This window comes from Lucilia sericata, unplaced genomic scaffold (assembly GCF_015586225.1).
Source record: "Lucilia sericata isolate MDLA Ls3-8-SP2 unplaced genomic scaffold, ASM1558622v1 Contig000501F_arrow, whole genome shotgun sequence".
NCBI classification, from domain to species: domain Eukaryota; kingdom Metazoa; phylum Arthropoda; class Insecta; order Diptera; family Calliphoridae; genus Lucilia; species Lucilia sericata.
The window spans coordinates 173,037-199,226 of record NW_023994515.1 but is presented as its reverse complement, the minus strand read 5'-3'; the positions used below and the strand labels follow the sequence as shown (position 1 = coordinate 199,226).

Here is a 26,190-nt window from a genome sequence, read left to right as displayed (position 1 = left end):
CGTAGAATGATTTATGTATACAAAATAAACATTTATGTCGAATTTTATCCCGATAACTTTGATTATCAAGTGCATTTGAGTAATTTTCGGAAATGGACCTTATATGGGAGTTGTGACCAATTATCAACCGATAAAGAAAAAATTTAGTATAATGATTTAGTATAATGATTACTACAATAGATTTATTAATTAATAAAATATTTGCGTTTAGGTGATTTTCGGAAGTGGACTTTATATGTATAGGAGCTATGACCTTACACAAAACATATTTGTGTCGAATTTTATCAAGATACCTTTATTTGATAATGAAATATGTGCGTTTAAGTGATTTTTTTGAAGTGGACCTTATATAGGAGCTACTACAATATATGGATCAATCCGGAAAAAATTTGGTAGAATGATTTATATGCTCACAAAACATATTCATGTCGTACTTCATCCCGATAGCCTTATTATTCAAAGAAATATATAAATATGATTTTCGTATGTGGACCCTCTATGGGAGCCTATCCGGAAAAAATTTCGTAGAGTGATTCATATAAAGACAATACATATTTGTGTCGAATTTTATCAAGATAACTTTATATAACAATGGACCCGGATCGGTCCAATAATGGACCGATCCGGGGAAAAAGTGGTAGAATGATTTATATGTACACATTACATATTCAAGTCGAATTTTATCCTTATAGCTTTAGAATTTAATGAAATATATTCGTTTAATTGATTTTCGGAAGTGGACCTTATATGGGGGCTATGACCTATTATGAGCCTATCCGGAAAAAATTTCGTAGAGTGACTCATATAAAGACAAAACATATTTGTGTCGAATTTTTTCAAGATAGCTTTATTTGACAATGAAATATGTGCTTTTAAGTGATTTTCGGAAGTGGGCCTTATATGGGAGCTATGACCAATAATGAACCGATCCGTAAAAAATTTGGTGGAATGATTTTAATGTACACAAAACATATTTTTGTCGAATTTCATCCCGATAACTTTAGAATTCAATGAATTATATGCGTTTAAGTGATTTTCGGAAGTGGACCTTATATGGGAGCTATGACCAATTATGGGCCTATTCGGAAAAAATTTAGTAGAGCAATTCATATTTAGACAAAATTTATTTATGTCGAATTTTATCACGATAGCTTTAGAATTCAATGAAATATATGCGTTTAAGTGATTTTCGGAAGTGGGCCTTATATGGGAGCTATGACCAATAATGGACCGATCCGTAAAGAAAATTGTAAAATGATTTGTATGTATACAAAACATATTTGTGTCGAATTTTATCCCAATAGCTTTATAATTCATTGAAGTATATGCGTTTAAGTGATTTTCGGAAGTAGACCTTATATGGGAGCTATGACCAATTATTGGCCTATCCGGAAAAAATTTCTTAGAGTGATTCATATTTAGACTAAACATATTTGTGTCGAAGTTTATCAAGATAGCTTTGTTTGACAATGATATATGAGCTTTTAAATGATTTTCGGAAGTGGGCCTTATATGGGAGCTATGACCAATAATGGACCGATCCGTAAAAAATTTGGTAGAATGATTTGTATGTATACAAAACATATTTAACTCGACTTTTATCACAATAGCTTTACTCATCAAAGAAATATGTGCGTTTAGGTGATTTTCGGAAGTGGACCTTATATGAGAGCTATGACCAATTGTGGACCGACTGAGATCTGCGTTGATAGTATGATTTCTGTTCATATTATATTTGCATGTACAAAATTTTGTGTTGATACCGATATATTTGAGGGAGTTATTAACGATAAACTAATTTCCGGGAATATATACCTTTGTATGGGGGCTATGGGAAATATTGGATGGATTGTAAAGATTTTGAACATAATTGATTACTGCCCTGAAAAAATAATGTGTGACAAAATTCATCGAAATATCTTTGGTAGTTTCCGAGAAAACTTCAAAAGAATTATGAAAAAACCGTAATTTTTTTCGAGGTAGTCTGAAATTTTTACTCATAACATTTTACATTGTGAACCGATTTTGCTGATTTTCAATACCAAACTGCTTAGGACAATAATGAATATTCTTAGTGAATTTGGCTGATTTCTTTTGCATAGTTTTAACGTGAGCGTGTTTTAACCAGACAGACAGACAGACAGACGGACAGACGGACATAGCTAAATCGACTCAGAATTTCATAAGGATCAAGAATATATATACTTTGTTAGGTCTCAGGTGAATATTTCTAGGTGTTACACACGGAATGACAAACTTATATATACCCTCTATCACCACTGATGGTGGTGGAGGGTATAAAAACTGCGTTTTTAGATTTTCATTTCATGATCCTGCATCTTTTTTAAAGGACTTAAATTTTTTATAACAAACATTTTCAAAAAATATTTTAAAATAGTTCTACTGATCAAACAATGACACATTTAAAGTCACGCGAACAAAAAAAGTTTTGAAACATTTTGTGTTATTTTTATTTTATTCTGTCAGTATCAATAGATGTAAAATATTAATCCTGTATGTTCTGTAAACCAAATCCTAGTAAATTTCTCGTTTAAAAACGAATTCTCATAATTTTTCTCGTTTTAAAACCGAGTACATACGTCTAGTCGAAAGTAAATAGATTTTAATTTTATTAAAACAAATTAAATAATAATTTTTTGCGTTTTTTAATATAATTGTAACTTGATATAAATGCTATGGGCATTTTAAACTCTTTTTCATTTAAAATATGATTATTTTTCTGAATTTTACGTTCAAATAAAAATTCGATTTGCAGAACAACAAATTTGGTTTTAAAAGCTTTTCGGTTTTGAAACCGAATCGATTTACAGAACAGACATGAATAACAGATTTTAAATTGCATTAAAATTGATTCAAAGTAAAAATACCCATTATATTTTAAAATCCGTTAAGCAGTCAGTTAACTTGGTTTCTTCCTTCTCTTATTAAGTAAGATTTTAAAATGGACTTGATATTACCAATTTTAACAAATATTTAATACAAAAATCTAATAAAATTAATGTTATTTTCAATATTTATGAATACTGAATTCTCAACATTATTTAATAGCTCAAAAGTTTATTATTTTGGGATTTCCATCACATTTCCACGAAGTGGTTTACCCACTATTTTATCAATATTTCGTACATATTTTATATCTCGGCCTATTCGAATAATAAGATGCAACATTTTAATAGTTCCTTGCCCGCCGCGGAGCGTCGCTGAAACTATCTTGATATAGACACCACGAAATACACAGTAGGATTGGACTGGATACAAATGTCCACAAAAATAACCTCCTCCGACCAAAACAAGTGATTTTATTGACAAAAACAAAAGGCCCTATCTACAAAAACATTTAAATATATAAATATGTATAATTTAATATATTTATGTAATCGTTTTGGCCAATGAATGCTTTTTGATTATTAATGAATAAATAAGTAAATATTAAAGGTAAAAAGTCCACTTTATCCATTTTTATGTTTTAGGTTTCACTATTAAATAATTTGTTTATTTACTACAAATAAATCGCGTTGATTGATTTTCAATATAAATAGTTTTTTGCTTCTCCTGTAAAATTTTAAAAATGTTAGATAGGGCCGTTTGCGTTTTAGGTGACGATATGTATATTGTTTCAGAGATATTCCTAGAACTTCTATTTTTAATCACAACTTATTTTTTTTAATTATTTATTTTTGTTTTGTATCTTTATATAGAATCAAAAGTAAATTATTGTATTATCATGTTTATTTTCTTAATAAATTTATCTAGCTTTATATACACTAGACCTTTTTTCATGGTAAATCTAGTATAATATACCGACCATACATACCAACACTACAAGGTTACTTTACTATCATCTAACATTCAATCCGTGTTCGAGTATCCTAAAGCAATTATCTAATGTACTATTTTGATTTCGATTCTAGGTAAATCCAAACGAGCGAGTGCTTTAGTGGGTGCAGTAGAAAAGGCTACAGAAAATTTTATTCAAAAGGGTGATCAAATAGCATATGAAAATCCGGATATCACTCAAGAAATGTTAGCAGCTGTCGATGAAGTACGTAAAACTGGCGATGCTATGAGTATTGCCGCTAGAGAGTTTTCTGAAGACCCATGTAGCTCTCTTAAGCGAGGTAATATGGTACGGGCTGCTCGAAATTTACTTTCAGCTGTTACGCGTCTTTTGATATTAGCTGATATGGTTGATGTACACTTGCTGCTAAAATCATTACATGTGGTCGAAGATGATTTGAACCGTTTAAAAAACGCTTCAAGCCAAGATGAGCTCTTAAATAATATGAGGGTAAATTTATAATACAAATTATGTTTTATTCTAATGTTATTTACAGTTATTACTCAGGAAAAAAGTGAGGAAAATGAAGTAGAATTTTCACCACAAATAAAATACTTGAAGTATGTACTTCCAATTTTGGTGAAAAACCTTTGAATTTTACATTAGCATGTCATTGGAAAACTTTGAACTACATCTAATCTTATTTTTAGAAGCTGTAAAAACCCGATATTTGGATATTAAAAATAAACCAATTACTGTAATTTCAGATGTTTTTATTCAAATGTTGAAAATTATTTCAACAAAAACTTCAAATGTGAATTGTTTTATGCATAAAATCTCATTGCTCAATTCATTGTAATCAATAAGAGTGTTTATTCGATCCACACAAAAACGATTATTTTGATTAATAATATAACTCAAAAATGTTGTTATCTTTATGAAACCATTATTCGTTGGTAAATTTTACATATGGAAATATTTTTTCTGGATAAAGAGACTATTTTTCCACAAAATGCTCATTGTTGCATTTTGGAATTCACAATTCATTGGAATTCATTATATATTTAAAAAATAAAGACATTTTTTGTATTTAATTATGAATCCATTTTGTTTATTAACATATTTCAGGTATTTTGGTATAAAATTCACCAATTTTTGGTTATCACTGTTCCAATATTTACTTTTATTTTCTACATGTGTCTACTTCAGCGATTTTCAGTTTTTTGCTTGGTTATCAAAATATTCCCACAAATATTCTATCGAATTGATATCTGTGTCAGATATAAAACAACATGATAAACATTTTACGCACAATATGAGACGCACGATTTCAGTTATTATCGCCTTTTAAGGAGAACGATGCTGGTAAATGAAACTATTCGCGACTTTGTGTGAGGTTTTTCTTTTAGAATATTTACCTTCCACCTTTTTCCCATAATATCGTCATTCCCAAAGCGGAAATAATCCGCTGCAGCGGACATATTACAATGTTTGATATTTTTAACAATATTTAGTTTTTTTTTAACTCTTATGGTTCATAAACATTTTATTGTATAATTAAGTTAGCAAAAATATGATTTTTACCATGGTATAAAAAATATTAGAAGGTAGTTTCAATTTCTATTTATGTCAGCCTGATTAACCATCTATTTTTTAAATCATGATTTTTCAGTTCTCTGATAGTTATATAAACAAAGTATAACACACTGAACACTAATAAGTGAAACGCTGTCATTTTTTTACAACAATAACGTTACGCTCTTCTCACAGACGAGTTCTGTGTAACTCCAACACATGTAAGAATCTTACTCTCTCTCCAAACTTCAGAACTTTGTCGCGAAAATTCGTGGCTTATAGCACTTGAATATATTATTCATCACTTAACGGTATATTTTATTATTTTTTTGCACACTTTAAATGTATTTAGTAGCCCGAAAAGATATAATTTTTACAAACGAAAAAATATTTTTTTATTTTTTTGACATTTAATTTTTGTTGTTGAAATTAAAACTGAAAAAAGCAATGTTGTAAATTTTCGAATGGTACAAGACAAAAATATTTCAAATAATTTATTTATTATTTCAATATTGCAGATTAAAAAGCAAAGATGCATTCATATATTGTTTATAGATAAATTATGTTGCAAAGTATTTAAAGAAATCTTTTAAAATATAAATTTAAATGTAATAATTTTTTTCAATAATTTTAAATCCGATTTTTTGCAACTATGTTGACTTCAGAATTCTACTAATACATTCTTAGAGTTAGGTACCGACAGACAGTAGACTTAGGTACTTTTTGACAGCGTTTCACTTCTTAGTGTTCAGTGGCAAAGAATAAATAAGAAATGAAACTGTTGTCAAAAGTACCTAAGTCTACTGTCATCCGGTACCTAACTCTAAGAATGTATTAGTAGAATTCTCAAGTCAACATAGTTGCGAAAAATCGTATTGAAAAATATTGAAAAAAAATATTACATTTCAATTTATACTTTAAAAGGTTTCTTAAGATATTTTCCACATATTTTATCTACAAACATTTTATAATCACGTCTATTTGTTTTTTAATCTATAATATTGAAAAAATAAATTATTTATTTGAAATATCTTTTTCGTTTACCATACGAAAATTTACAACATTGTTTTTTTTAGTTTTAATTTCAACCAACAAAAATTCAATGTCAAAAAATAAAAAATATTTTTTTTCGTTTGTAAAAAATATATTATTTTCGGGCTAGTAAATGTGTTTAAATTGTGCAAAAAAAATATAAAATATAATGTTAAGTGATAAAAAATAGTTTAAAGTGCTATTATCCTCAAATATTCGCGAAAAAGTTTTGACGTTTGGAGAGAGAATAAAATTTTTACATATGTGTTGGATTTACACAGCACTAGTCTGTGAGAAGAGCGTAATGTTATTGTTGTAAAAAAATGACAGCGTTTCACTTCTTGTTTATTCTTTGGTTCAGTGGTATAACAAGTAGTCCGACTCTCACATATAGGAAATTACTCTCTCACATCTACGAGTTCCGTGTGAATTCAACTCTCTTGTGAGAGGTTTAAACTTGTCAAAACACTCAAAAGTTTACCTTTCGTTGTTAACCACTTTTAAGGATCGTACTCGAATTTTCAGCTATCCATTAAAAATTTGTAATTTTTTAAAATAGATTCATCGCACTTTTCACATAAAATATTGTTTAATTTTCTTAAACTGGAAAAAATATTTTTTTCTATTTATTGACATTTCATTTTTGTTGTTGTTGAATTTTAATTTACAAACAGAGTTTCAATTTTTGGTATTGAAAATTCAAACAAATTTAAAATTGTAATTTATAAATTATAAAACTCTGTGTGTTCAAAATGCACCAACACATATACATTTTTGTTACCAACACATATTTAGAGTTAGGTACTTTTTTACTAACATATGCTTAGAGTTAGGTACTGCTGTCAAAGAGTCGGACTACTTGTTATATAAATAAAATAAATATATATATATAAAAAATACCTTTAAAAACAATTTAAATAATTTTTTTAATTATATTTAATTTAGTTTAGGATAATTCTACAATTAACCAATGGTTAATTAAATTTTTTCATATTTGTTTTCAGCAATTTGGCCGAAATGCAAATGAACTCATTAAGCAGGCAGCTAAACGTCAACAAGAACTTAAAGATCCACAACTTCGTGATGATTTGGCTGCCGCTCGAGCCATGCTAAAAAAACATTCCACTATGTTGCTTACAGCTTCAAAAGTTTATGTTCGACATCCAGAATTAGATCTGGCTAAAGTCAATCGTGATTTTATTTTGAAGCAAGTATGCGATGCAGTTAATACTATTAGTGACGTAGCACAAGGAAAATCTTGCCAACCAACAGACATATATAGTGGGGCTGGAGAATTAGCTGCAGCATTGGATGACTTTGACGTACGTATTGTACAGTAAATATTTTTATGTACATACATACGTTATTTTTGTAGTGAAAAACAAATCATTTATTTTTTTAGGAGGGAGTTATAATGGATCCCATGACGTACAGTGAAAAACGCTCTCGTCAATTATTGGAAGAACGTTTAGAGAGTATAATTAGTGCAGCAGCCTTGATGGCCGATGCAGATTGTACAAGAGATGAGCGAAGAGAGCGCATTGTTGCAGAATGTAATGCTGTACGTCAGGCGTTACAGGATCTTTTATCGGAATATATGTCAAATGTGAGTTTAGATACATCTGTATGTATGTACATGCATGTCGCTTATTTGTTTCAACAGGACAAAAATTATGGTTAATATATTGTAGAAGTATACAACTCCAAAACATGCCTCGAAGAAAAGATATTCAATATAGTAAAATCATTCTTTTTATAACCAATGGTTTGCAGGCTGAATGTCACCATATTATTCCAATATATTTATATCTGGTTAAATATTATTTACGACGATTAAAACAAACCCAGATTTTTGGCAACATAAGCGTGAAAGTTATAAGTAGTAAAAACTGAAATCTACAGTAGAGGATGACGTTTTGGAGTTGTATACCGCTACAATGACTATGAAATTGAAAATATATCAGTGCTAATATCTACATGAATATATACTAGCCAATTTTATCGGAAAATATCGATCCTAGTGGTACGAAAAGGGACTTAAGATCCAGATAATTCAATTAGAAACAAAAGAAAGATCCCAAAAATACATTATGGAAGGTTTAAGTACAGATCTTTACAACAAAAATTATTATTTTTAGATAATTTAAGGGGTCAATTAAATCCCAATATTAATATGGTCAAAAAAATATGGTCAAATACCGCTATTTTAATGATATTACATAAAAGGATGCTCCAAAATTATGGACCAATTGGGTCAAAAATATATACCTTCGTTTGATAGTAACCCCTTAAAACAATTTTAAGCAATAAACTAGTTGATTGTTATTTTTATGTTTCGTATAATATGATGAAATGTGAAATACAGGAAAAATTCGAATACTTTTGTGAGGTAATTTTAGGGACTTTAAAAAAAAGTTAAATTAATTTAAGTAAATGTAATTTTTTCAAATTTTAAAGAGTGTGATATTAAAACTTAGGACGCTCTAGACCAGCGTTGCGCGTTCATATTGTTCAAATTACGAAGATTTTCGGCAATTCACACGTACACTACCCGATCGTAAGCAAGAGCGTAAAAATACAAAAAATTATCTTCAGTTGCTTAACTGCATTCAACAATGTAGGTTGATGTCGCTTTGTTTCAAAAATTGCAAAAACAATTTGTAAAAACAACAACACAATTTGTAAACAAGAGAATTACTTGCGAAAAACTCGAACACTCCAAAAAAATTTTACTAATGCATAAGAATGAAAACACATAAAAATAGTATTTCTAATACTTTTTTTTACACATTTTAAATAAAAAGCTTTATCTTTGTGAAGAAATATATATTTTTCTTTTCTATGAATATGTTTTATCTGTAAAATTTACTATTTTACTAGTTATGAAATTTGATCATAACAAGCGTAATTAGGCAATATTTTTTCTAAGTGTTTTTTAGTATTTTCTCACCACTACAATAACAGTTTCTTAGCGTCTCTCTTTCTGCGCTTGGCTGCTCTAGACCACAGTTCCCCGCTAGTATTGTTCAGAATACAAAGATTTTCGGCTATTTACACAATACGATCGTAGACAAATTTGTCAACAAGAGCGAAAAAATAAAAAAAAAAAATTGCTTGAGAGAACTCAACAATGTAGATTGTTGTCGCTTTGTTTTACAAATTCACACAATTTGTAAAATCAAATACCCAACTTGCAAAAACAAGAGCACAATGTGCAAAAACAACGTACACTCCAAATATTTTTCGTGGAATCCATAACAACAAAAGTAAAAAAGATCGTACTTCTTTATTACTTTTTTTGTACATTATGTGAAGAAATTATAATTTTTATGTTCATTGATTGCATTTTATTTGTAAAAGTTTCCATTTTACTGTAATGAAATTCATTCTTTTAAATTAGAATAGCCAAACCATTTTTTAGTGCAATCTTATTGAAAAAACGCCACTCACTTATCTGCCTCACTATGCTCTAGACCATCCCAGCAGTTCGACGGGACAGTCCCGAACTAACCACTTGACATACCACTTATGGTGGCCCCTAGCCACCCGTATACCCAGGTGACCAACCATTTTAACTTGGGCTTGTCCTACGAGGAAGGCAATCGTCACTCTACCGTCTACAATGAGACTGTCAAGTGGTAGTCAAAAGTAGTCAATGGATGGTAATCTCCAATTGGGTTCTTGGGAGTCAGTCACATTACTTGCTCTTTACTAGTTACTTTATTGGCTATTGACGTGTCCTAGGGGAAAGTCAAGTGTCCCCAAGTAGCTTGTCCAATGGATAGGTATAGCAGTAGGTTTAAATAACCGGTCCGTCGAAGTATAACTCTAAAAACTTATGATAAATAAAAAATACTTTTATTTCTAGATTAAACAGATATTGAAATAAATATTTTTAATATTGATGTTCATTAGTATCTTCAGTAAAATCGGACTTTTTTACTTTGGAATTCATTAATACACATAAATGACTCTGAAAGAATAGAATTTGGTACATTAAGGAATGATTATTTTTTCCGTAATATGTTTTAACTCATCTTAAATAAAATTGTAAATATTTCTTATTTAAATTTTACTATTTTTTAATCAAATTAAAAACCTTTCTTTATTTTAAATTTTACACAACAAAATTTTTTGCGAGAACTGTCTTAAACAACTTATTAAAGTCAAGTAACATAAAAATCAAATAACTTAAAAAGTGATGAACTTGTCTTTGCACTCAGACAAAACTGATCATGTTTATTCTTTTTCTCTTCACCTTCAATTCTTAAGTTTATTCAAGTGTCCCCTCTTTCGTTTACTCGGGGACAGTTAAGTGACGATTGCCACTCTCTTGCTTATTTGGTGTACAGTAAAGTGCGACTGTCTTCGCTCTCGATCACAAAGTGTTCATTAGTGATGAATGACAAAAAAAAAAAAAAATTCAAACAAATATACAATTAATTAAATTTTGAAAAAAATAAAACAAGATTAAAGTAATTGGTTTTCTGTTACTGACAAAACAATGGAAACTTTGGTATTATCTTAACAAAAACGGCCAGAACTTGTCAGGAACTCAGAATATAGTTGGGTATCTTTTACTTTGTATTGTTGCTTGACATCGGAGATGCATTGAAACAATACTTGAGTCAAAAATTTTATTAGCTATTTCCTTATAACTACATCCTAATTTTTAAGTCCATATCTTCGAACTACTGTTTCCCATAGATTTTCTGTGCGGTTGACATATATAAAATAGGCAGACCACTTCAATACAGGTATAATTAATTTAGTCCATAAAATTACCTTATAAAAGTACATATTCGAATTTTTTCTCTCTTATTTGACCACAAATTGACAAAAAATTATAAGGGGAAATTTATCGGAAATTATATATTTTTGGTCCATTTGGTTCTCAATTTCGATGGATTTATACCATCTTTTCATATAATATCATTAAAATGGCGATTCTTGGCCATATATGCAATCAAAATAAATCCAAAATGTTATTGTAATCCTTAACATAATGCCCCCATAAATGTGCTTTGCTATTATTGAGAAATCAATCATGCCTGGATATACATTTTTTGGAAAAGAAACAAAAAATAATATTAAAGTAAAGTAAATTAAATTTAAAAATTAATGTTTAATATTATGCTTCTATCGTCAATATCAGTGATATCAAAGTGAAATTATTAAAATACAGGCTATTGGGGAAGGGTATTCATGTCTTATTGCCACTATGCCTAACTGATGTTGTACGCTGAATTCCAGGGACAGAAATTAATAATTTCTACATCTAATCAATTGACTAAAATCAAATTATTTTATTTTTCACTGACAATATGTGTAGTGTTTTCATATTATCAAATCGAAATATTGTTGGAAAAAAATGGTGCTCATGTCAACTAGAGTAAAATTGTGCATTTTCGCAAAACCTTATTAAATTTCACCGAAATCAATATTCGTTTTCCGTGCATTTTCGCAAAACCTCATTAAATTTTACCGAAATAAATTTTAGTTTTCCGAAAATAACATTCAAAATTTTATTTACAAAAAAAAAAAAAAAAAAAAACAAGATAGCAAATACATTTTTTATGTGGAAAAATAAATTAGTTATTTTAGAATCCAATAGGATAAAGTGCAAACTTTTAATAATACCAGTATATATTTATTAATTAAACAGGCCATACAATTTTTCACCCAGAATCTTACCTTTGAGAAGCTATAAATGCGTGAAGACACCTTTATTTACAGACGTATAAAATTTATTATGTCATCTGAAAGTTCAATGTGTTGACTTTAAAATAATGATTTAAGAAATGAAAGATTCGATATGGTCTGAGACGACTATAACGTGGATATTCCTTAACTGATTTAACGTTTTAGAGCGGGTTTTTGAGATTGTATTAATAATCAGATTAGCACGAAATAATGAAAATACTGACGCGATAAATATTGAACGTGTAGCATACAGAGGTATTCATCAATCTATTAAAATGGGTCGTGATCCATATTGATCAATAAATATTGAACGTGTGGCAGTGGGCACGTGCTACACGGGTCGTACGATGATATCAAGAATGCCGCGAAAACTCCAAATTCATACAAATTTGGAAAAAAATATTATCTTTTATATTTTTTATTAATATTTAAAAAAATATTTGACTTTTGTTTTTTTATTTTATTTATTTTTCCGAATTTTACAAATGTATCGTGATTGATATTACAAAACATGCTACACGTTCAATATTTATCACGTGATCCATTATAAATATTGATACGAATTTTGGATTTCAGAAAATTAGGGTTTTCTGTGATATGGAACATGATCCGTCAATATTGCATGCTACAAGTTCAATACATATCACAATACAGCAAATATCACGATATATATTGAACATGTGACACTGCCCTATGGTTTCAATATATTTACATATAAATATAAGAAAGAAAATGTTGTTTCGATATTGTGAAACAGGCAGTAAGACTTGCTAAACTCGAATACTAATGACATATGCTTTAAACATAAGGTCTATTGAAGCAATTGAGCGATACGAACATACATATGTATATTATGAGCTTTTGTTTTGATTTGTTCTGTTTATATTTAAGATGGGACAAAAGGATAATAGTCCTGGATTAGATAGGGCTATTGATCAAATGTGTAGGAAAACTCGAGATTTAAGGCGTCAATTGCGTAAGGCTGTAGTTGATCACGTTTCGGATTCATTCCTAGAAACAACTACTCCACTTATTGAACTTATTGAGGCGGCTAAAACGGGTAACGAGAAAAGAGTTCGAGAAAAAGCTGATATTTTTACCAAACATGCTGAGAAATTAGTAGAAGTTGCTAATCTGGTCTGCAGTATGTCTAACAATGAAGATGGCGTAAAAATGGTACGATATGCTGCTGCCCAAATAGAGAGTTTATGTCCTCAAGTTATAAATGCAGCATCAATTTTAACTGTGCGACCCAACTCGAAAGTAGCACAAGAAAATATGACAGCATATCGTCAAGCTTGGGAAGTTCAAGTTCGTATTTTAACAGAAGCTGTGGATGATATCACAACTATTGATGACTTCCTAGCCGTATCTGAAAATCATATATTGGAAGATGTCAACAAATGTGTCATGGCATTGCAAGTCGGTGATGCCGAAGATTTAAGAACAACTGCTGGAGCTATCCAGGGAAGATCAGCTCGTGTTTGTAATGTAGTTGAAGCTGAAATGGATAATTACGAACCATGTATTTATACAAAACGTGTTCTTGAAGCTGTAAAAGTTCTAAGAGATCAAGGTATTTAAAAGAACAACAAACTATTTACTTATTTTTTAAATATACATTTACTAAACAGAAACTTCTTTATATTTACAGTTATGTCGAAATTTGATCAACGTGTTGAGGCTGCTGTTAATGCACTTTCATCTAATTCCAATAAAGATGTTGATGAGAATGATTTTATTGATGCATCTCGCCTAGTTTATGATGGTGTTCGTGAAATAAGGCGTGCAGTGCTTATGAATAGGGTAAGTTGTTTGTATATTTTCTTCTTTTATTGACATGGAATATTTATACACTGAGCGCCAAATATTTAAATTTACAAAACTTATATTTTAAAAGTCACAAAATATTTCTTTCCAATATTTAGCTTTAAAAAAGCTAACTTAAGTGTTTAAAGGTTTTCAGCTTCCTATATGAAGATATAGGTCGACTTGGAGGATTTCCTTTAAACCAAAGTGGGATACCCTGGCATTTTGCTTGAGCTCATAGTCAACAATTGAAATAATCCAAAAAAGTAAACAAAGCTGGAAAAAAAACAAGTTAACAACACGCCTATAGAAAAAAATAGAGGAGAGTACATTACAAATCTGATGGTGTTTTGTTTCTGTATTTTACAGTTTTTTGTTTAGGTTTTTGCTAAAATTTTATAATTATTTTTATAAATTTTCTGATGGTTTGAATAGTATAATTCAAGATGATTTAATTAAATTTGGCACATACTCTTATTTTGACCCAATAACAAAGTCTATTGAAAATGGTTAAAATCAGTCCTCTATTTCTCCTAGCCCGATCATTAGGAAAATGGTCATTTGATCCTAGCCCTCATACAAAATCTCCTTCAGAAAATGACTTGAAGCTCAAATGTCACATATAAACACTGATATCGCCATGAAAATCTGACTGAATAACATTAATGTAGACGTAAGTCCTTCTACCAAACTCTCCTTCAGAAAATGACTTGAAGGTCAAAATTCACTTATAAACACTAATAACACGATGAAATTCTGCATAAATAACTTTAATGTAGATGTAAATTCCTCTACCAAAATTTATAAGTATAGGCCCATATTTATCCTTACCCCTTCTCCGATTTAAAAAGTGGCATTAAAGATCGCATTTCAAATAAGTTTCAAATTTAACAACCACTTAAAAATTGTACATCTTTAATGAATTACACCTATGTACATACATATGTCTTTAAAAATTTCTCAAAGTACAAGTAATCTGGTAATGCTCGCTTTGATTATTTACACAAACAATAAACTTCAAACATCTCCTTTCTTGTCAACAAATTTAAATTGAAACAACCTATATTTTTAAATCATGGTATAATTTTTAAATATCTTTATAGATATTTTTAATTTAATTTCGTATAGGGAAGCAAAGCTCCCTTTATGTACTCTAGTTTATATTATTAGTACATTAAATTCTATAACGATCAAGCCATGTCCGTCTGTCTGTTGAAAGCATGATACAGTCCGAAGGTAAAGAACTAGAGTGCTGAAAATTTGCATAAATATTCATTATTGATGGTATATTAAATGGACAATATCGGTCAATGCTTTCACCTAACCCCCATACAAGTATCCCCCGGAATACAGTTTCAATAGTCATAACTGTTCTAAAAATATATACAAACCAAAAACAAAAATTTTGTATTGATATTAGTTGTGTTTTGTTGCTAACGTTCAAAGGCAATTTCATATAAATTTAAAATTTATAAACGTTAGGAGTTAACGTGTAAAATTATACAAGTTAATTTTAACGTTGATAAAAGTGCTACCAATTCAAAAATAAAAATACAAATATTAATGTGTTTATGTCAAACAATAAAAAAATATTTTAAAATAAAATTTAAATCAAAGAAAATTACCAAATAAAAAAACCTTTTCAAGAAATTGTAAATAATTTCAAGATTTAGCAGATTTCTTCTGTGGAGTGATGCCAAGTCAGGTAATGTTCGTTTTGTTCTAACTTTAAGCGTTAACACTCATTGATAGCAACAAAACACAACTATTAATAAATAAATAAATTTCTCTACCAAATTTTATGAAGATTTGTTGCATAATTGAATATACCCCCATATAAGTTCACCTTCATAAAATGACTAACGGTTTGAAAATGCGAATACAGTGATGAAATACGAACAAAAATCTATTTACCAAATTTTCTGATGATCGTTCAAGGACATTTTGACGAAATGACTTTAAGACTCAATACTGGGTTTTAACCCTTAGTTTCCTACCCCCGAAAACAGTCACGTAATTACCTACCTGGAGTCTCTCAGACTCCAATATTCTGAATATATAAAATAAAAATTACCGAATATAACACTCTTGTTTTTTATTTTACTATTTTAAATCAGAATATTTTGCGTTTGTTGCCGAAACGATCTCACCTTACTTATTACATCATGCTTAAAAGTAAAATTTAAATAATAATTCAAAGGAGATTAGTTTAAATGATTTTATTGAAGTTTAAAGAGAAATAAATAACGTGATTACCTGCGTAACCTTTTCTGTGAACAGAATAAGAATAGTTTTTGTTAAATAAATTGAGTTGGCATTCTACTGAAGCAGATACTGAAATAATATTTCAGTTAAAAAAATGAAATTTTAATTTCGTCAAATTTAATTTTAATGTTGAAATCCCAATAAACTATAGTGAAAGTGATTTTGGAGTTTTGATTTTTTATGTAATTATTTGTTTTATAATAAAGGATGAAGATGAACTTGACCCTGAGGACGTGGAATTGGAAGACGCATATAATCTTGAGACTAGAAGTAAATGTAAGCATTTAGTTTGAATCAATAAACGCACTTTCAAGTTCATTTGTATCTCATCATCGAAGGACAACAAAAAGAAGAAGAAATATCAATATTTTAAATACATGTATATAATTTTTTTTTAATATATTTAGTTTGGGTTATATTTTTAGTTTTCAATTTGTTATTTGTGTGAAACATTTTTATTTGCAGAGCTCTGAAGATTTGGACACAGATACGGAATTTGAGCCAGTAGAAGATATGACTTTGGAAACACGTAGCCGATGTAATGATACTTTTTAATATTTCTTTGGTTATTTAGTTGTCCAACAGATTTTTTTTAACTTGAAATTGGTTTCTTCCTCTTTTAGTTGTCTATCATAATGAATCATATCCATATAAAATTTATTAATGTAAACAACTAAATAACAATTCACATAATCATCTTCATGCCAAAAAATTGAATATGTTTTTATTTAAAAATATTTACATTTCTTTATCCTTATCCAAATCTATAGCAAGTGCTCACACTGGGGATCAAACCGTTGACGAATATCCAGATATTAGTGGAATATGTACAGCTAGAGTAAGATTTTTTTGCTTTTTTGCGCTTTGTATAATTCCCTAATAAAAATTTTATTGTTTTGGTAAATAGGAAGCTATGCGCAAAATGACTGAAGAAGATAAACAGAAAATAGCACAGCAAGTAGAGCTATTTCGACGGGAAAAGCTTACATTTGATTCTGAAGTAGCAAAATGGGATGATACTGGAAATGACATTATTTTTTTAGCCAAACACATGTGCATGATAATGATGGAAATGACAGATTTTACACGGTAAGATAATAAAAACAGAAGAGAATAGAGGGAGATAGTATGAAGTTAAATAAGAAGGAATGAAATGCGAGTTGAAGATTAAAGATTAAGAATAAATTAAAAAATTGCACAAGCGAACATGTCTAAAATTAAAAAATACATTCATAAGCAAAAAAGACATCTAAAATCATCGCAGATCCTAAAAATAAGAAAAAGTCTGTGTTTGTCTGAGCAATTTTTGTGTAGTAATGAAGGCGTTAACATTTTACAAGCATTACCCATATCTTCCTGGCTCATTGTGCCATCTGGGAAAGTTCATAGAACATTTTATCCAGTCGTTTTTTGCGTACTTTTATCAGAATGCCGCAAAAAATGTCCATGTCCATATCGGACATTGAGGGTCTTATTTTCGCAAATTCAACCCCGATTCCCGAACCCATTTAGAACGAAAGTTGTATTTCTCTCCATGCTATTTAAGGATGCAAAATCATGGATTTGATAGCATAACTATCGTAGTAAATTTTAATATCTCCATTTGATGTACGATTTCTTAGAAAATTAAAAAAAAAAAAAATAGAAATTCAATCACTTTTAGCGAATGAAAATTTTGATTATTATTTATTTTTTTATTTATTTATTTTATTACGGTATTATAAATTGTATGCTTTACAGTTGTCGTAATTTCTAAAGAGGTTAGGAACATTTTCGTTTTCTACTTTGTTTAATAAAAAAATTATTTATAACTTAAGTGTTTTAATTAATATTGATGGAAAGGAAAAATTATAAAAAAAACTAAATTATATTAAATTACTTAACAATTGCATATTCTGTTAAAATTTGTTGTAATTTTATTAATCTTATCATAAACAAGATCAAAGCCAGGCAGGCTGTGTAGTCATTGGGTGGAAAATTGTCAGGGAAGCTTGTATAACATTTTAAGTAAATTGCTTTGTACTTTACTGATATGAACATTAGTAGTAGTCGACCATACAGCGGTGGCTTTTATTATAAGTTTTTTGTTTAGATGATTATTATGAAATTAAAATGTCGTTGCAACTCCATTTTTCATCGCAATAAATTATGTAATTTCATCATTCTTTTTTAACTTAATTATAATATTTGCATTCGCTAAACTATCATTTGCAATGTTATGGGTCCATGGCGCTTGGCATAAAGGCGAAAGACGCTAAAAAATGGGACAAGACTTCACCATGATCGTAACGACTGAGAATTTTGCAATATATACTGTGAGCATCAAAAAAAAGTGTACACCAATTTCAGTTCTGCAAAAGTGTTACAGTACAGTTATAGATAAAAATTTAAATGTTTTATTGCAGTTTAGAAGGCTTATATAATACGAATTTAAGTGTGAACAAACAGGTACCCAAAGTGAAACACAGTCTTAGATTATAAATGTTTTCTAAAAATAATGCTGATTTTACGCGACATAAAAAGGTGTACAATGTAAGCATAGCTCTTTCGTTCGTTGAATGTATCGAGAAAATGCTTAAATTTCTTTGAAAGACTGTACTTAGGATATCCGTTAAATGGAATGTTTGTTTTTTGCAGCTTTATAAGGATTTTGCTAAAATTATAATTATAAAATATAAAACAAATTTAAATAATGTATAATATACTATCCACGTACCGTAAAATATCGTTTCAAATTTAAATAAATGTTCAGATTACATAACTACCAGAGTTATTGGCTGTGTTCCAGAACTTTTTTGGCTAAGGATAATTAATGAATTTTCTCTTAGTACTTGTAGTGAAAACAAGGAGAAAACTATTTTAATTTCTCTATTTTGTTCTCTTTTACGATTTCTTGTAAAAACCTGCATGAATTAAAAGTTTTTGCAATCACTCATATATTTTTAATTACATATTAAATTAACAGCCTGTTTTTCTAAAACAATTTAGTTTTCAAACGTACATTTCATTTTAATATTGAACCTTTTCGTTTTAAATTTCTAAAATGAAATGAGCTTTTTCTATCATAACAGAACATTCTTGCCTACGTATTTCATTTATGAAATTTTTAACATTTTTTCATATAGTAATAAGGTGTTTGGTGTTAACCCTAAAAATAAACAAAAATCAGATATGGGGGTAGTGCACTAAATTATTAGTTAAATCAATATTTAACTAGCACTAAATATTATTTCAAAAAATATATTTTTCACTAATTTTCAGGAGCTTAGTGGTAGTGAAGCTTATATTTTTAGCACTAATAGTTTTTAGTGATCATTTTATTTTTTTTAACTATAACTCAATTGAGTGATAGTGTAGAAAAAAGCACTACACTCAAATAGTTAAAAATTTGAACAGTCACTAACAAAAGGCTTCAATAATTTTCTTTGCACTATTTTTTTTATAAAAATTAAAGAATTTGTAAGACAATAAATGATTAAATTTTTTAAAAGATACATCTATTAAAATGGAAAATACAGATTTTGTTAGCGATGACACTATGATGGACCCTACATATGCAGTAACCCCAACAACAATGGTGAACTCTCCTCAGAGAAATAAATTAATTGGTCAATTTTGTATCTCGATTACCACTTCAGCTGCGTTGCCAGATGGCAAAATGATGTGGTTACTGGATTTTTTTTAGACAATAGCTTGGAAACTTTGTAAATAATGAACGTTTTACTCATTAATAATATTCGTCCAATGAGTTTTTTAAAATTTCAAATGAGTGAAACATTTCTCTGTTTAAAAAAATATAAATAAAAGTATTGAATAATTTTGAACTACCACTAATTATTAGTGATAGTTAAAAAGTAGTGCACTACCCCCATCTCTGACAAATATAAAATAAATGTACAAAAAATTAAAAAAATAATTATGAAAAATTATATTTTGAAAAACAACATAAAACTTGTATCCAATGTGTCAAGAAATTAAAAGGTTTGTTATGCAAATTGCATCCGTTTTCGGGGGGCCACATTTTATTTCGTATTTTGGTATTATTTTCGTTGTTTTTTGGGCAAACGAAGGGCCTTTATCTATCGTCTATTTTTGACATTTTCTTTCGTTTATTATGAACGAATTCATTCACAACTAAGTTTTATACAAGTCTTGATGATCCTGCCAAATTTCATAGAGATCGGGCATCATTTGGCCCTAGCTCCCATACAAAGTCCCCTTCAGAAAATTACTTGAATGTCCAAAATTAACTTATAAACACAAATATCGCGATGAAATTCAGCACCATCAAATATTATGTAAATATAAATATATTCACAAAATTTATCGGGCTTGGTCCATATATGCCCCTAGCCCCCATATAAAGCCTCTTTCAGAAAATTAGTTTTTCATTCATAAATTGCTTAAATGTATCGGAACAATTACGTGAATGTCCAAAATTAATTTATAAACACAAATATCGCGATGTAACAATAAAATATTATGTAAATATAAATATATTCACAAAATTTTATCAGGCTTGGGTCCATATTTGCCCCTAGCGCCCATATAAAGCCTCTTTCAGAAAATTTGTTTTTCATCCATAAATTGCTTAAATGTATCGGAAGAAGGTAATAGAAGATAAATACTTTATTATGAAAAATAAATCACATTTAATATTTATAACTGGTGTAGGGTATCATATGGTCGGTCACGCCCGACTATACTTTCATACTTGTTTTACTTTACAAAAACGTAAATCAAATTTCGTTCGTTATTTTTACGAACGAAAACATATTTTCATTTTATTTTTTTTATTTATTTATTTAACAATATTCAATAACCTAGCCTATAGGCCATAAGCGGTTACAAGTTTCTACTTCACAATAATTCCTCCAATACAAAATACATAATTATATATAAATAAAAAAAAAAAACATTTTAGAAAAACAGGCTGTAAAATTGTGTTTAAATATACGTTCACAATGTTGGAGTTGCTACTATATGGCTGGAGTACTCCTCTCTGCACTCCAGTAAAAAATGTTAACTGTTCAAAATACAGAGTGGAAAATTTTCTAAATAATTTGTCAAAAAATGTACATTTGTCAAAACAACAAAAATAAACAAAATATTGAAAATAATAAATGTTTATTAAAATTTATATTTTGGGAGAAATTTTGGTTTTTGGAAGCTTTTTAAACAATATTTCGATCCAACAAGGACCTATAGGTACATATTATATGCACTACCTGTTAGTTTGTAATGAAAATTTATATTTTATACCTATCATCAGAAGAATGGAACTTTTTCCCTCAAATTAGTTTTATTGTACGTTTTCCAACTACCCAACCTGAATGCTGATATACAGATGGAACAAACCGTGCAATATACCATCAACTTTTTTAAAAGTTGCAACATATTTTTCTTTGTTTTGTTTGAATTTTTTCATGTCTGATTTCTCCTCCCTCTCCCTCAAGTTATTTTTTAGTGATGCTCTGTTTTTATTTAAGCCCTATGTTTAACAATCTCCCAATTCCTCTGCAATCATCCCTTTATGAACAGTTTGCCGTTACCAATGTCGATCCTGTCCAACACTTATCTTTTGTAGCCTGTCTCTTGTAAATAGTCATCAACCTGACCTGTCCTCTGTATGTATATAAGCCCCTTCGGCTTAACCAAACCTCTTTCAAAAAAAACATCATTCATTTTCCAAGAACACATTCAAAATGTGCTTATTCATTAAAAATATTGAAAAAATAATATTTTTATTTGTCCAATTCACAAGCCTCGTGTATCTACGTATCGTGTGTATTTTTGTATTAGTTTACACTTGTGTATAAATGTTGTTGGTAATTTCAAATAAAAAGGCTCGTATAACTTTACGTTTGTTTTTCATATGTTTATTTATTTTGTATTCAATGTCAAACTGTCATTCTCATGTGAATGCCCAATTTTAAAGAAGGTAAAACAGAAGAAGAATAATTTCATAAAGTAAACATTTAAAAAAGTGCTTTAAAGTGAAATAAAATGAAAAATAATAAATATTTGTGCTATAATTAATTTAGTTTTTCAATCTAATTGGATTTGTATAAATATTGAAGATGTGTTTCTTTCTTTTTTACAACATGGCTTTTTACAATACAATTGGCTGTACACAAGCAGATATCGGAATTCTGTATTTTAATAAACGATACAAAATACAAAGACCAATTGTGAATTGGACAATTCTATTTATTTTTTTACAAAATGTTTGTTTTTTTAATTGACATTTGTCATGTTAGCATTAACATTTTTATGTTAACTTCAGAGTGATAATAATCTACACTCTGGAGTAGAAATTGTTTGACTCTGGACTGGATTAAAACGAGACAGTCAAATTTGAAATTATTGGTATGAAAAAGAAAGAAATACAATTTGCTGAAGTGTGGAGTACTCCAGCAAAAAATGTTAACTGTTCAAAATACAGATTTGAAAAATTTTTAAATAAATTAGTCAAAGTGTAGAAAAATGAAAAAACTATAAAAATAAAAATTTTTAATTTTATTAAGTTCTGATAAAAATTAGTATTTTTGGCCAATTTAAAAATAAATTTTAATTAAACAAAGACCAGGAATTTATTCAATTTTTTTTATTGCTGGAAAGAAATTGTAAGTACATAGATTCAATCAGAAACATCCGAGATTTTCCCTCAAATCTGTTTAAACTTACATACATTTTGTGTTCGTTTTCTAAGTTCTATGGAACCTGATACCAATGGAATTAACTGTTCAACCTACTGTCAGATGTATACTATTTGTCGTCTTTTCTTTTCCATGGTTCCTTTTTATGAGTTATTTTTTATTCCTTTTTATTCCCATCCACCCAATCTATTAGACTACATTAAATTTTCTAGAATATAAACATTCCTGGATATCCAATATTCATTATCAATAGATCTTGCATAACCCAAGCCTCTTCAAAACAAGCCTATTGTAAAGAATGTCCTACCTATCCATTCCCCAGCACACACCCTTTGCAACCGCCCATTGTAAACAATATTCTATCTGCTAACTCCTATGTATGCATCTATGTTTCTTCCGTTCAACCAAATGTAATTCCTTCAAAATAAGAATCATTAATTTTCCTAAAGGACATTCAATTATTTATTGAAAGTATCAAAAACAATAAAAGTTTTTATTTATTTTTACAAAATTTTTGTTTTTATAAATAATATTTGTCATGTTAGCAATAACATTCTTATGTTAACTCCAGAGTGAAAATAATCTACACTCTAGAAATTTTTTGACTCTGCAGTGGATTCAAAAGAGATAAACAAATTTGAAATTCTATGGATAAGAAAAAGATAGAAATAGAATTTGTTGGAGTGTGGAGTACTCCAGTATTGTGAACGTAGCTTAAAGGTTACGTCGTAAGAAAACATTAAATATAATAAAAAATAAATCAAATGAATATAAAAAATTGTTTACATATGTATGTTTGTTTTTTAAAAATTTTAGTGGTCGCGGTCCATTAAAAACTACTATGGATGTTATTAACGCAGCAAAGAAAATTTCGGAGGCTGGTACTAAACTAGATAAATTAACTCGAGAAATTGCAGAACAGTGTCCCGAAAGCTCTACTAAAAAGGATTTATTGGCTTATTTACAACGCATTGCATTGTATTGCCATCAAATACAAATTACTTCCAAAGTAAAAGCTGACGTTCAAAATATAAGTGGAGAATTAATCGTTTCTGGCGTATGTCTATGGAAGATATTCGTGTCTGTTCTGTAAAACGAATTTTCTCGTTTAAAAACGAATTCACATTTTTTTGGTGTTCTCTTAATCGAATTCACATAATGTAAGCCTTTTTAAAACTTTCTAAACAATTAAATTATTGTACTAAATGACTGAAAAAATATGAATATATTTTTAGAACATATTGGTTAATTTCAGTCATATTATAAATGCTATTATAAAAGTATTAAAATAACATTGCAACATTTCTTCTAATTTTGGATAAAATTATTTAAAATTTTTGAGTTTTTAATACAATTGTGGCTTAATAAAAATGCTTTGACGTTTAAATAAAAATTCGATTTGCAGAACATCAAATTCGTTTTTTAAAATTTTTCGTTTTTCAAAATAATATGATTTACCGAACAGGCTCGATTAATTATTATTATTTTTAGTTGAAGTATTATTAATTTTTAATTATTTTGTTTTTTATTTAGTTGGACAGTGCTACATCTTTAATTCAGGCAGCAAAGAATTTAATGAACGCAGTCGTGCTAACAGTTAAATATTCATACGTTGCTTCTACCAAATATACCCGTCAAGGAACCGTTACTGTAAGTTTAATATTTTTTTATAATTATGTTAACTATTGATATTAAATTTATAAAAAAAAATAAATAAATACATACAATGGTAAAAAATAAATAAATAATAAATATTACCCAGCAAAAAATGTGTGGAAAAAGATGTAGTATTTTCATCACAACTAGTAACCCGAAGTGCTTCAAATTCAGGTGAAAACCTATAAATTTGACATTAGCGTGTCATTGGAGGGATGTTGTTCGTTTTTGACAACTTCGAACTACCCAACAAAAACTCGGTAATGGGTTGTACTTCCATAACCACTTACTTTTCAATGACTACTACTTACCCTCTGCATTACTTAGAAGTACTTTAGTAATGACTTTCTTATAATCTGATATAGAAGTACTTTATTTTCGGCTTAGTCGTTTTGTTTGCACATTTTATTTAATTGCGTGTTAACAATTGTGTTTTACAAAAAAGAAAACAAAATTAGATTTGTATGTGAAAACCATTATTTGACGCGCAATAAAATAGCTAAGCAGTGGTGCAGTGAGTAGAACATTTGACTAACAAACCGAAGTCTCTGGTTCGTATTCTAGTTGGCTCTTTTTATTAAGAAAAATATTGGATCCACACATATCGAAGGATGATATTTACATAAGTGTGTATTTGAAAGATTTTTACTAATTCTAAAAATAAGCTTAGATGTAGTTCAAAGTTGTCAAAAATGAACAACATCCCCCTAATGCAGTGGATCTCAAACACATACTACCATAGACTAATATACACAGCAAAAAAAGTGTGGAGAAAGATGTAGTATTTTCATCACAACTAGTAACCCGAAGTGCTTCAAATTCGGGTGAAAAACATCCCAGCAAAAAATAATTGATGTCATACTTTACAAACAACATCTTAATCACATCTAAAAATACGATTACATATTTTTCGCTTTTATAAACCAAGTAAAAAGTGAGGAAATAGTTATAGCAAAGTCACTACAAATAACATATTCGAAGTACATAAAATTTAGATTAAAAACCAATGAAATTTACATAAGCATGTCATTGAAAGAATGCAGTTTATTTTTGACGTCCAAATATTGGATTTTTACTGCTTTAAAAATAAGATTAGATGTAGTCTAAAGTTGTCAAAAATGAACAACATCCCTCCAATGACACGCTAATGTAAAATTCATAGGTTTTTCCCCCGAATTTGATGCACTACTAGTTGTGCTGAAAATACTACATCTTTTTCCACACTTTTTTTGCTGGGATGACATCCAATTATTGGGTATATAAATTTCATTGGTTTTTCATCAAAGTTTGATGTATCCCAGCAAAAAAAGTGTGGAAAATGATGTAGTATTTTCATCACAACTAGTAACCCGAAGTACTTCAAATTCGGGTGAAAAACCTATGAATTTTACATTAGCGTGTCATTGGAGGGATGTTGTTAATTTTTGACAACTTTGAACTACATCTAATCTTACTATTAGAACAAGTAAAAATCCTATATTTGGATGTCAAAAATAACCCACATTCTTTCAATGACACGCTTATGTAAATTTCATTAGTCTTTCACCAAAATTTTATGTACTTCGAATATGTTATTTGTAGTGACTTTTCTACATCTCATTATTCACTTTTAAGTGGGTTTCATTTGTAATGAAATATTTGGTTTATAAAAACGAAAAATATGTTATCGCATTTTTAGATGTGATTAAGATG

General features: G+C 28.9%; 1 protein-coding gene across 4 annotated transcripts in view; it reads left to right on the top strand.

The window, feature by feature from the left end:
- LOC119605613 (catenin alpha) overlaps window positions 1–26,190 on the top strand; it is a 55,763-nt gene that overhangs the window by 23,934 nt on the left and 5,639 nt on the right. For 2 of the 4 annotated variants that reach the window (XM_037958825.1, XM_037958826.1), the window contains 10 exons: window positions 3,933–4,309; window positions 7,411–7,728; window positions 7,809–8,012; window positions 13,001–13,685; window positions 13,764–13,915; window positions 16,390–16,459; window positions 16,954–17,021; window positions 17,091–17,272; window positions 23,659–23,899; window positions 24,376–24,492. In XM_037958825.1, the coding sequence (XP_037814753.1) occupies window positions 3,933–4,309; window positions 7,411–7,728; window positions 7,809–8,012; window positions 13,001–13,685; window positions 13,764–13,915; window positions 16,390–16,459; window positions 16,954–17,021; window positions 17,091–17,272; window positions 23,659–23,899; window positions 24,376–24,492 (2,414 nt within the window). Of the gene's footprint in view, window positions 1–3,932; window positions 4,310–7,410; window positions 7,729–7,808; window positions 8,013–13,000; window positions 13,686–13,763; window positions 13,916–16,389; window positions 16,460–16,648; window positions 16,722–16,953; window positions 17,022–17,090; window positions 17,273–23,658; window positions 23,900–24,375; window positions 24,493–26,190 lie in introns of all 4 variants that reach the window. The other 2 variants (XM_037958824.1, XM_037958823.1) reach the window with 1 other exon arrangement.